Below are 12,955 nucleotides of genomic sequence, written 5' to 3' on the forward strand. Positions count from 1 at the left end.
GATGCCGTTGTTTACAATACAACCGGAGCACATAATGGGGAAACATTAAATTCTCCAAAACTGGTCGCCAAGCTTATGATTAAATTTCATATTTGAACTCACCAATGAAATCTGACAACAACTGTATCATAAATGTTGTTTATTTTTCTCAAATAGCGTTAAAAAAGGTTATTTCTCACGCTATATCATACAGTGCGCATGCGCAGTCCAAAAGCGCACGTCTCAGAATGCTGACTGTTTCTATAGTAACCGGGACTTCTAACGGCAGCTGCAGTGACCGCTGACTTTACCGATTAGCGATTGGCTCTCTTTCAGAAGGCGGGACTTCGTTCGATAGAGCAGCCATATTGAGCATTGCATTTTCCCCCTTTCAAAACTATACAAGTGACACGCCTTGGGTATTCTATAGTCTTTGGTGTAGCTAGATCTGCTTTGTGTATTGTGTAAAGCCAGGATCCAGAATTGTGGCAGAAAGCTGATTTTGGACTTTGCATACAGCAGTTCATTTGAAGTCTAGGATGTTGTTTTAACTGTCTGTTGTTCATATAAAACATGAAGACCTATCAAGAGGATAATTAACATGCAAAGAGAGACAAGAATCTGAGGGCATTACCAATGTACAGTAGTTGAGTTTCCAGATGAGAGACTGCATATGTAACATCATTAGTCTTTGCATCCCAAAAAATGATTTTTGTCCCTTTCAACTTGATGCATTAATTTTCTTCAACATTCACTTGATTGCAAGTTGTTATTGTGTGGCATTTTAGCTATTATGTGAACCTGAAATATTTCACTCTATGAGAGTAACAAAACATGGCTTTCTTCTTTGTTTCTCATTTGCAGTAAGACATGCATTCATCAAAAAGTGGCCTATCAAATAAGAGGACCTGTTAAGGCAAAGACAACACAACTTATGTAATTGTATCTGTATGAAAAAATAAACAAGGACAAAACACACCACCAACCAAGGAGACCGAATATTTCCACTGAAAACTGCAGAAGTGACATCCATTGCGGGAGGAATCTACAACAGTTAAAGAGACAGTACTGGAGACATTGGAATCAGCCTACCATCATCTTTGGAACACAGGAAGGGTCATGACCCAGTTGCCATGCGCATCACCACGGTGACCAGTCTTCCTAGTCCCTCCCCCCTCCTCCTCTTATTGGTTCAGCTGCTGTTGTGGCTCATCCTCCCAGGCCAAGAGGCAGTCGGAGCCGCCTCCACCTGTCCCGCACTGTGCAGTTGTTCTAATCAAGCTAGTCGAGTGATCTGTACAAAACGAAACTTAGAAGAGGTGCCCGACAGTATATCAAACAACACACGATACCTCAACTTACAAGAGAACTCAATACAGGTAAATACTGACTACAACATTCTTTCCGATCCAGCTTTGGGAGAGGATGTTTATGTTTGTTTGTTTCTTAGATTTATTGAGTGTCAGTTTCACTAATGTTGCTTGTTCACTGAGTTGCGTTAACACAAATGGCTCAGCCTTGCTCAAATATGGAGGTTTTAGTGTGAAGTCAGGTGTTAATATGACCTACTTTGAGTGTGAAGGTTTAGATTTGTTCTCAAGATGAAAAAGATAACAGCAAATACACTGTTTACCCCGACAGTGAAAGTTTTAACCAAAAACAAGCCTATTAAAAATGAATAATAATAATAATAATAATGCTTTTCATCAAGTCTCCAATTATGCATACAAATTCTGATTTGGTTTGTTGTGTCCTCGAGCCCCACTTGAAATGATTAAAAATCTAAAAATGTTTTAATACCTGAAGGCATCCTAGATTCTTTGGCTTCTTTCTCTCCCATAGCATTATAACACAAGAGTGCAGCTCTGACAGATTCCACCCTCCTCTTCAACACCCCCAACCCAGTGTGTTTAACACCCTCCTCCCCTCCCCTGCTCTATATACAGAGGGGATTGTGGCAGTAGGCCAGGAGGAAGCTTCTCGCTGCCCAAGAAAAGCAGTTCTGGCTACATCCGATGCACAGAGACAAATTGTTTTAGAACCCATAGCATTTAGGATGTGTGAATATTCTCTAGTCTTTTCATTTATTCTTTCATCAGGTTTGAGCACATTCTAATAATATGACTGTTTCCACCATTACTGAGATTTACAGTTGCAAGCCATTTATGTGTGGCCTTTTTGCATTGGGTTTTGAAGGGACAGTTCACCCAGACATGAGCATTCTGTCATTATTTACTCACCTTCCTGTCGCTTAAAACCTGTATGCTGTTCTGTGGAAAATGAGAGCTTTTTGAGGAATCCTTATGCAGTGTTTTCGCCTTCCGTTCATAATATCAATTTCTTTTAAGATACAAAAACAAACAAACAGAAACACAATAAATGTATTCCATCTGTTGTTTTGAAGCCGTATGATAATAGTGTACGAGAACAGACGTAATATTTTTAATTCATTATTCACTTATATTTTCCTCTCTAAAATGGTCCAGTGACCCGTACCAGGTTTAACATAGACACTAAATAGCATTCGATTGTGTGTCAGAACTGAACATGGTTCAAATGTCAGTTCAAATGTGTCGAATTACATTTTAGTGCTACAGTGGAGGGTAAGATTTGCTGTGAACAGCAACTTTTATTCTGTTCCTTGCACAGAGTTGGCATATGGATTAATTTGACAGTGGTTTTCTGTTGTTTTTTGTCCTTTTTGGAGATGGAAAAAAATGGTTACTATGACCTGAAAAAAAACCTGCTTGACGATTCTTCAAAAACTCCCCTTTTGTGTTTCACTGATTAAAAATAACAGCATACGGTTTTGGAACAACATGAGGTTGAGTAAACAATGACAGTTTTTATTTTTGGGTGAACTATTCCTTTAATGTGTTTTTCTTCAAATATTAAGAGTGACTGATAACAACTTGCAGAACAACTTTTCTGTAAAGCACAACAGAAAATGAACGTACTTTCTTTGTCTATGACTTTATATTTTCTAAAATGTTCATCATTCATAGGAACAAACAGATCACACACAACTTTAATCCTAAACATGTACCTGTGATTTTCTCACTTAGGTGATAAAATCAGACACATTCAAACATTTGCGGCACCTGGAGATCCTCCAGCTCTCCAAGAACCAGATTCGTCAGATAGAGGTGGGTGCTTTCAATGGCCTCCCAAACCTCAACACTCTGGAACTGTTCGACAACCGCCTCACGCTGGTGCCATCGCAAGCTTTTGAGTACCTCAGCAAGCTGCGGGAACTGTGGTTACGAAATAACCCCATTGAGACTTTACCAGGCTACGCCTTTCACCGCGTCCCCTCGCTGCGGCGTCTTGACCTAGGCGAACTCAAGAAGCTGGATTATATATCTGACGCAGCCTTTGTTGGACTCATCAACCTGCGCTACCTGAACTTGGGTATGTGTGGCCTGAAGGACATCCCTAACTTGACTGCCCTAGTGCGACTGGAGGAGCTAGAGTTGTCTGGGAACCGTCTGGAAATCATCAGACCCGGATCCTTCCAAGGCCTGGAATCTTTGCGCAAACTATGGCTCATGCACTCTCAGATGTCGGTCATCGAGCGCAATGCTTTCGATGATCTCAAGAACCTAGAGGAGCTTAACCTATCCCACAATTCCCTGCACTCTTTGCCCCATGACCTTTTCACACCTCTGCAGAAGCTGGAGCGAGTGCACCTCAATCACAACCCATGGGTGTGCAACTGCGATGTGCTCTGGCTAAGCTGGTGGCTGAAAGAAACGGTGCCTAGCAACACAACTTGCTGTGCGCGGTGCCACGCACCACCCTACCTTAAGGGAAAGTACATAGGAGAGTTAGACCAGAGCCATTTCACCTGCTATGCCCCCGTCATTGTGGAGCCGCCCACTGACCTCAATGTGACCGAGGGCATGGCTGCTGAGCTCAAGTGTCGCACTGGTACCTCCATGACCTCCGTGAACTGGATCACTCCGAACGGCACCCTAATGACCCATGGCTCCTATAGGGTCAGGATTTCCGTTCTGCATGATGGTACTCTGAATTTCACCAACGTAACTCTGCGTGACACCGGCCAGTACACCTGCATGGTGACCAACTCAGCTGGGAACACATCGGCAACCGCTGTCCTGAATGTGACCGCAGCAGACGTCAGTTTCAACTACACCTACTTCACCACGGTCACTGTAGAAACTGTGGAGTCTACGGGAGATGAAGAATCTGCATTGCGTGCCTTCACCGAGACCTTTATCCATATTCCCGGGCCTACACCTTCTGGGCACCTCTGGCATGAAGTTGTCCCCACTACTGCCTCTTCTCTCTCAATCCTTGGCTCATCGTCTTCTCCCCGAGCAACCAAACCCACTTTCACTGTCCCCATTTCTGAGCCCAACTATCCCTCTGGACTAGATGACGTGATGAAGACCACCAAGATCATCATCGGTTGCTTCGTGGCCATTACCTTCATGGCTGCCGTCATGCTGGTGGTGTTTTACAAGCTGAGGAAGCAGCATCAGTTGCACAAACACCACGGGCCGGCACGAGCCATCGAGATCATTAATGTCGAAGATGAGATTGGAGCGGGAACAGGCATCCGTGGCAGCGGCATCTCAGGAGGATCCACGGTACCGCAAGGAGGCTCCGGCGGAGGCGGACAGAGCTTGCGTCTGCACCTACCCGAAATCATCAACCTCCAAGACCTTGCACGAGCAGAGCATCTCAACCATTACTACAAGGCCCATCACTTCAACAATAATATGATGGGTCTGGGCCTTGGCGGAGGCCTAAACAATAACAACAACCCTTCGCCCTGCTCCCAGGCCCAGAATACCCCCATCTCTTGCACACAGGTGCCAGTCTCTGCAAGTAGTACATCATGCTCCATGCCTTCTCCAATGCCTCTGCCGACCCTTGGCATCCACGGGTCACTGAAAGGCCTGATGGGTAAAGGGCAGAACCCACAGATTGAGCCGTTGCTTTTCAAGAGCGGCTCCAAGGAGAATGTCCAAGAAACCCAGATCTGAAGTTGAGAAAGAGAGTAAGGGAGAGAGGGAGAAAGGTAAATGTACAAATAAAAGATGGAGAAAGAGTATCAGGGAGACAGAAACAGATGAAGAGTATTGACTGTTCATCCCCTATGGGTATGTTCTCAGGAGTAATGAGAAAGGCAGACCCAGCATTGTATGAAATATTACCTACACAAGAATACAAGATACAGCTGTGAAATCGCTACCAAGTAAATACACTGGCAAAGAGTGGGGGGAATTTCTAGAAGGATGACAGGCAACCACTCAGCAGTTTAAAATCAGTCTTTACATTTCTCTGATCTGTACGTATGAAGGGGATCATCAGACATCAGCAAACAAAACCACACTTGCCAATACCTTATAAATCGATACGTTTTTGTGTAATGCAAGATTGATAATTATGTGCCAAACTTGCACCAATCTGTGCCAAAGCCAAATCTTTGCACACTACACATGTGTACAGACACGTTTCAGAAGACGAAAAGATCTGCACGTATACTGTACACCATCAAATACAGAACTCCATCAATAAAGCAAAGATGCTACGAAAATCAAAACCATACACACCATTAGGTAGGAAGTGTATATAGAAATACATGAACAACCTTGAGTATTTATGGACAGTGGCTGAGAACGAAAAATCACATCTGAAAATAGTTTAGAGAACCGTAAAGCTCAGATAACAAAATGGATCATTAAAATTTTGTAGAGGTTCGCAGTCCTAAGAAAGAAAGATGGATTAGTAGACCAGCACTGTGTAGAGGGCTTATGGTTTGTGATGATGATGGACTCAGATTCTCCCCTTTCTCGAAGGCTCTCACAGTTGAGGGGAAGAGAGGAAAACGAACAAGGACTTAAAGCGCAAAAAGACAATGAAAGATATACAAATTTTAAGAGCATATATAAACTATGAAAGTATACATGATATATAAATATATTTTCATTCAGAGAAATAAATTATGAAGAATCTTTACATTTTTCTGACTGAAAGCCACGGCTTTTGAAGAGTTAGCAGCTGCTGGTGTAGTCCTTTGTCACTAATAATTCCTTTCTCTGCATAAAAACAAAAATGTGTCCGAAACTGGTACAGCCTCACAGGACTTAAGGGCATCCTGAAGAGACGGAGGGACAGGGATGGATTATTCTGGAAATTGCGTTTGATTTCAGATACTTTGGCTTTGTTTTTTAAGTCTCAAAAAGTTTCCCTTTCCTGTTCTATAACTAACAGGGTCATTGAGGAGAAGTAATTTTAACTGTTTGATTCCGCAGGCATTTGAGATCCAGACTGGGTCGATATAAGTTATCACCATTACCAACAGAATTATAAAAGACAATAATGATGATAGTATGCAATGCAATGGAAACAAAGTAAAACACTGTAAACGTTGATCTACATGCTGCTATACTGAGGAAAGATATTTTTAGTGAGATGTTTTTGGAAAATCTGATTTGAAAGCTGAGTAAAAAGAGGCTCCTGTTGACATTACATCACTACTACTATCATCATTATTGGAAAACATCAAGTGTCAAAAGCATAGCGGATTTAGTCGGTCTCTTTGTTTTTACCTAGAGGTGATGTTTGTTTTTCATTGTATAAAAAGTGATTGTCGCTACAGCTGATAATCCCCTCGGTAACGCTGGAATAGCAGTGGACGTACTGACAATGACAACGATTTGCTTGAAGCATTACGAAGCCACAACAACAACTCCTTCAAACAAGGAAATGGATGGGCCTTAAAATGGCTCCCTCAATGGCCTGTCCCCTCTTTTTTGTACAAGACAAAAACTTTACCAGGACCCTGCTTTTTTGCCAACGTGAATCAACAAGATTCAGGACAGAGCACAAACTCTGGTGATTACTGCAGGGGTAAAATGGATTATTGCGAACACTGTGTCCAGACATGTGGACGGAACTATTGTTTGAGCAGAAAGCGAACGGAGGACAGCTTTTGAAAGGTAAGAGAAAACCCACTCAGTGAGCGAGATTGGAGTTTGGAAAGCTTTTTTTTTTTAATGAAAATGGACAAATAAACGACAACTATAGAAACTTATAGAGCTCTTTTAAAACAAAACTATTATGATAATAAGTGTCTTTCTTTATTTGTTTTTATCTAGTTTATTTTTGTTTAGTTTTTTTTCAAAATCAAGTGTTATCTTAATTGTAATATCGTTATTGTTATTATAATTAGCTAATATTACACTCGTTATAATTATGAAAAATGTTCTTTTAGCAGAAGTCACTTCGAAATTAATATATATATATATATATATATATATATATATATATATATATATATATATATATATATATATATAAATGGCACACAAACTTGCAACTGAAATTGTGAAACTTGGTGGCATTGATTTGTTCTATGTTTTTGTCTTATCTTTTCCTCATGTATTTGAGGTATCACTGTATGTAACCCTTAGATCTTAAGGCTTGGAGACAGTTCTCCCGAGATGCAGACAGAATGTGATTTGGCTGGTGGTAGCGTTCTTCTCTGCAGAGGAAGAGATATGAGAGAGAGAGACAGAGAGGAAAGAGAGAGACCGGGTTTCTGATACATGCTCATTTTCAGAATGTCACCCATTATCAGTGCCGAGAAGTGCGACTGTGCCGTGTCAACACACCCTGTTGCCACGGCAACACGCCTTCGCACTAATGTGCCAAACACCATCAGAGCCAGGGTGCCATCTTTGTGGGTCCCCGTGCCTGTGTTTGTCAAACCTTGTTAGCCTACAACACGTACAAATATCCACACGCGAGCGCACCGCCGTGTCAATTGTCATCCTACATATTGGTGCACCCATACTCTGGCACAGCGTCCCAACAGGTTCTTATGGTGAGGTTTCCCTGGCAACTGTTGCTGCTGCAACAGTCCCCATCACAGCGTTCAGGTCGCAGATGCAAATGCGAGGACGGAGCCAGTATAGGACGCCATTTACAAGGATGTAACCGTTGACATCCGTGTTCTTAAATCGGCCCCTTCTCAAAAACTCGCCCTCCTTAGTTACTGTTGCTATGGTTGACAATCCATGCCTCTTTCACACTACACATCATGTTCTTATGCAGTGAAAAATACATTGCGGAGCAAAGAGGAAACTGACAACATGCCAACAGACAAGACAGAGCAGGTTACTTTAGGCATGAAAGTCTCAGCTTTCTAATTTTTTAACCGGAATTCACACAATAAATACTGTTTTGTGGCTTTTTATGTGTCGTGACAGATCACTGTAGCGCCTCAGTTCAAGCGGCATGTGAACCCATCATCGCTTCCTCTTTACTAGTTATAGCATGAAATAAACATGAACGAACATCAGAAGGTATTTTATTTAAACCGCGGAAAGATGTCAATACACAGCATTTTTCAAATATAAGTCCACGGAAGTTAATCTATTCTGCTGTCTTGTTTGTTTGTCAGACAAAATGAGATTGAAGTCTCTGCAGAGCAAAAGAGGGCGTTTCTGAATTTCTGGGTGTTTTCAAACCGCAGGATGTTTCTAAATCATGCAATCAAAATGATCCCCCTTACCTAACCCCACCCCTAAACCTACCGTCACTATGACGTCAGCCAATCAGATAACATGGTCTAAAAACACCCCAATCTGGTAACTCCCATTACTTTCCTGCAGAGACCTATACTTGGACAAAATGGTGGATTCGGCGTTATGATTGGTCAGATTGCCTGTCAATCAAACTCCCTGCAAAGGGTCAATTAGCATATTCATAGCACACTGCATATCAATAAACCTCCTTTTCTGTTGACATTCATGAACCTTGAGTAGCAGTCATCGAGATGTCCGTATCTAACATGCCATTGATCTTCCATATGCACATCATCCCCTACACTCAAAATGATCATATTCTCCCTCTCATGCCGGAGATTTGCATATGTTCGTTTGCTTCTTGAGTGATTAACATACACATCTGTTTGTGTGTGTGTGCATATGTGTGTACCAGACAGTAATCGTATTACATTTGTGCTCAAGGCATACGCTTTCTTTCCAAAGCAACTCACAAGAAAGTATTGCCAAGCAGATTGGTAGTGGGACAGGGCAGAGACTGTTATAACATACCATATATCTCATGAACTTCACCTAGCCTGCAACCTCAGATATCTCTCGCTTCCTGAAGTCTTAAGAAGCATGCGAAAGCTGTGACAAAGGTAGGAAGACAGGAGCCCTTCTTTCCCTCGTAGCACTGCGGTATCTGAGTCACAGGGCCCAAAACACACACTCATACACATCTCAGCTCTCTCATAAACGAGCTTTGCAGAGAAATACCCTGTCCACCAGCTGGTTAGGACTTATGCAAAGAGCACCAGAGAATGTGGTGTCGCAGGTTTTGGCTTAATCATGTGTCTTTGTGTGAGTGTATGAAAACTATGGAAATGGCCATTTCAGCTTTTGTAAGCTTATTTGAAGACGTCCATGTATTTCGACCAATGTTTTTCATTGATAGCATTTCTGTTGCCCTCTCGTGTGTGTGTGTTTGTGTGTGGGAGAGAGTGAGTTTGGGTTGTGTGTTTTACAATAAGAGACTGTTGTCACTGAGCGTGCACGTGGCGAGCTTGTGTGTGTGTTTGCGACATCTGTGTTTTTGTACTGCATTTAGAGACTGTCGTGAGAGTCAGACATCCATTTTAAATCCCCTGTTTAAATCACTTTAGCATATTTTCCTTTGCTTCAGGCTTGTGTATGATCTTCTGAATGATGCTTTTAGCTAGAATGGAGAAAAAACATCAGTTGGGATTTTCCGTTTTTTTTTTTTTTTCCCCTTAATACCCCAATCGAGAAGTCAGGGGGCATTCGTGCCAATTTCCAACCAGTTGAAGCGGTGGGAGGTACTTCCCTAATAGCGGCCGTGATACATTATTCAGAAATTCAGACGTGCGATAAAGGTCTCTGTGTTTTTTTTGGTGTGTGTTTAAAGTTGCAGACATGCTCAGGCTTTGACAGACAAATCTAGGGCAGCTCTTGCTTTTGGGTGTGGGGGGTAAATATCTTATTCCAGCATTTACTTCAAAGATTTGTATTCGGTCGTTTGCACTTTGGTCCTGGATTTATCAGCAGAAGGTCTATAGCATTGGTTCCTCACAGTCTGAGTCACAAAACCAAATCGAAAACATAAACAACTCACTTGAGAGTGTGTCGCTTAGAATATCAATTACATCCAAATCATACTTCAGCCCTACTGCTGGTGATGGTCCGTTTCTAAAGCAGCTGCGAGGGATGGTGTCATTCTTCACATATAAAACTGCTTCATTGTAATTGTCAGGGCTAGACAGAACAGACAGATCTTTCATGGCAGGGTGTGGACGTAGCTTGTGTCCCTAACAAACTCAGTTTTTACCAGAGTTGCACAGACCGTCACGGTGCTCTGACACCGATGATCCCAATTGTGAGAAACAGCATTGTGCAATATAATGCAAAAAAAAGAAACTTGTCAAGTAAATGTAATATCTTGATATAATTTATAGTTTCATTTATAATTTACTTGTTTTTAGAAAACATATATCTAAAGTAATTTTTCTTACTCAACTGGCAAAGTATTTTTTTTATTTTAAAACAAATTGAAGTTTTTGGCCCAAAAACTTTCTTTCTTTCTTTTTTAAAGAAAATGATACTTTTTTCATGGATGCATTAAAATTACAGTAAATCAAAAATTACAGCAAAGACTTACAGCAAATCAGCATGTACAGCTAATTTTGTACAGCAAATCAGTATATTAGAATGATTTCTGAAGGATCGTGCGACACTGAAGACTGGAGTATGACTGTTGAAAATGTATTATTTCCTCACAAGAATAAATTGCAATTTAAAATAATTTACAATAGAAAACAGTTATTTTAAATTGTAATAAATTGATCAAGACTTATATCAAAAACATAAAAAAATGTATACAAAAATAGATTCTCTAAAAACAACTGTTGAAAACAACAAATATGCCTTTTTCATTTAATTATATTATATGGCCTAAATTGTTTTAATTGTTTCAACTCTTATTGGATTCTGTTTTATTATTGTTATTGGCAACATATGTGACCCTGGTCTTAAGTCGCTGGGCTATATTTGAAGCAATAGCCAAAAATACGTGTGGGTTTTGACTCCTTGAAAACAAATGGCTATTATTGGGTTTTGCAAAGGAGATAAGGTTGCAGCTGAGTGTGTTTGCTAATGGGAATGAATTATATTGCTAAATTTCAGTTCACATTGATTATTTCCTGGGACAAATCCCTCGCAATATTGTTTTTATTTTTCTTCAATCCTGTGTGTCCTCCCACAATGCTTTTTGGTTTAGAGACACCATAGTGTGTTATGCTCCTCTGGTTTAGAAAGACCATTTTTTTTCACTTTCTTTGTTAGTATTTTTGTCTTCTCGTCACTTTAGAAGCAAAGTTGCTTAAGACATGGGGTTTTGATGGCAAGGACCCTCAAATATGATGATCCTGTTGTGAGGGACCGCCTAACTAAAATATAAGGTAGCTATATATTTTCATGTATTTACTGTGAGGAAAAAAGTGTGATTATTATAAAAACATCACAATTATTTTACATAATTGGCTTTTATGTTGTCATTTTACTGAAGTAAATTGTTAAAATATTTTATGGCAAAATGATGTCAGTAGATTTTTTTTTTTGAATAATGATTTCTAACAAGTCTTTAAAAAAACTGAATGAAATAGTAAAATCAAATTTGGCAATTGTGAATGTAAAACTAATAATGATAATTAAAGGAATAGTTCACCCAAAAATGAAAATTTTGTCATCATTAACCCACCTTCATATTGTTACAAACATATGAAAAGTTTCTTTCTTATGCTGAACACAAACAGAGATATTCTGTTGGATTTTGAAGAACCAAGCATTTGTAGGTTAAGAAATACCATGGAAGTGAATGGGGACCGTCGACTATTTGATTACCCAATATTCTTCAAAATATCTTCTTTTATGTTCAGCACTAGAAGGAAACTCATACAGGTTTGTAACAACATGAGGGTGAATAAATGATGACAACAATTTCATTTTGGGGTGAACTATCTTTTTAAGGTAAACATATTCCTTTGCATTTCATGTCTTCAGTGCATGGACCACAGTTTGGTTTACATACTAAGGCTTGTTGTGTTCAAAGAATATACATGTATAAAGTTTATTTTTCTTACCCCATTGGCAATTTCTTATCTCTTTTTACACATAAATGTAACAAATGAGGTTTATGCATAAACAAACAGTCAAAGAAATCACCAATGGAGTAGGAAAAATAAACTTAAAGGGATACTCCACCCCAAAATGAAAATTTTGTCATTAATCTCTTACCCCCATGTCGTTCCAAACCCGTAAAAGCTTAGTTCGTCTTCGGAACACAATTTACGATATTTTGGATGAAAACCGGGAGGTTTGTGACTGTCCCATTGCCTGCCAAGTAAATTACACTGTCAAGGTCCAGAAAAATATGAAAGACATCGTCAGAATAGTCCATCTGGCATCAGTGGTTCAACCGTAACGTTATGAAGCAATGAGAATACTCTTTGTACGCAAAGAAAACAAAAATAATGAATTTATTCAACAATTCGTCTCCTCTGTGTCTCTCCACATCACCGTAGCGCCATTTTAGAGAATATCCACTGAATCAAGCAAGCAGCATACGCTCTTCTGTGTCAGCCGCGACACATGGATGCGCTTTTTTCGTTCAAATAAAAGCGTAAATACACGTAGAAAACATATCCGTGTGTCGCGGCTGACACAGAAGAGCGTACGCTGCTTGCGTTCAGTGGATATTCTCCAAAATGACATGGGGGTAAGTGATTAATGACAAAATTTGAATTTTGGGGTGGAGTATCCCTTTAATGTAAGATATATTCTCTTAAAAGTCTTAATAGCTTACTCACTTTTGCTGCTAAAGTATAGCCAGATCCGCTTGTTGTAAGGATGTTTGGATATTTTTACTGGAAATCAAGACA

General features: G+C 40.2%; 1 protein-coding gene across 3 annotated transcripts in view; it reads left to right on the forward strand.

Annotated features, from left to right (window-relative positions):
- The window catches only part of LOC107551155 (leucine-rich repeat-containing protein 4B-like), a 32,946-nt gene extending 27,094 nt beyond the window's left edge, over positions 1–5,852 (forward strand). For all 3 annotated transcript variants that reach the window (XM_016232662.1, XM_016232663.1, XM_016232664.1), the window contains 2 exons: positions 844–1,358; positions 3,045–5,852. In XM_016232662.1, the coding sequence (XP_016088148.1) occupies positions 1,113–1,358; positions 3,045–4,991 (2,193 nt within the window). In that variant the 5' untranslated portion in view covers positions 844–1,112 and the 3' untranslated portion in view covers positions 4,992–5,852. The remainder of the gene's footprint in view (positions 1–843; positions 1,359–3,044) is intronic.
- The last annotated feature ends 7,103 nt before the right edge of the window (positions 5,853–12,955 follow it).

This window comes from Sinocyclocheilus grahami, unplaced genomic scaffold, assembly GCF_001515645.1.
Source record: "Sinocyclocheilus grahami isolate Dianchi unplaced genomic scaffold, SAMN03320097.WGS_v1.1 scaffold416.1, whole genome shotgun sequence".
NCBI classification, from domain to species: Eukaryota; Metazoa; Chordata; class Actinopteri; order Cypriniformes; family Cyprinidae; genus Sinocyclocheilus; species Sinocyclocheilus grahami.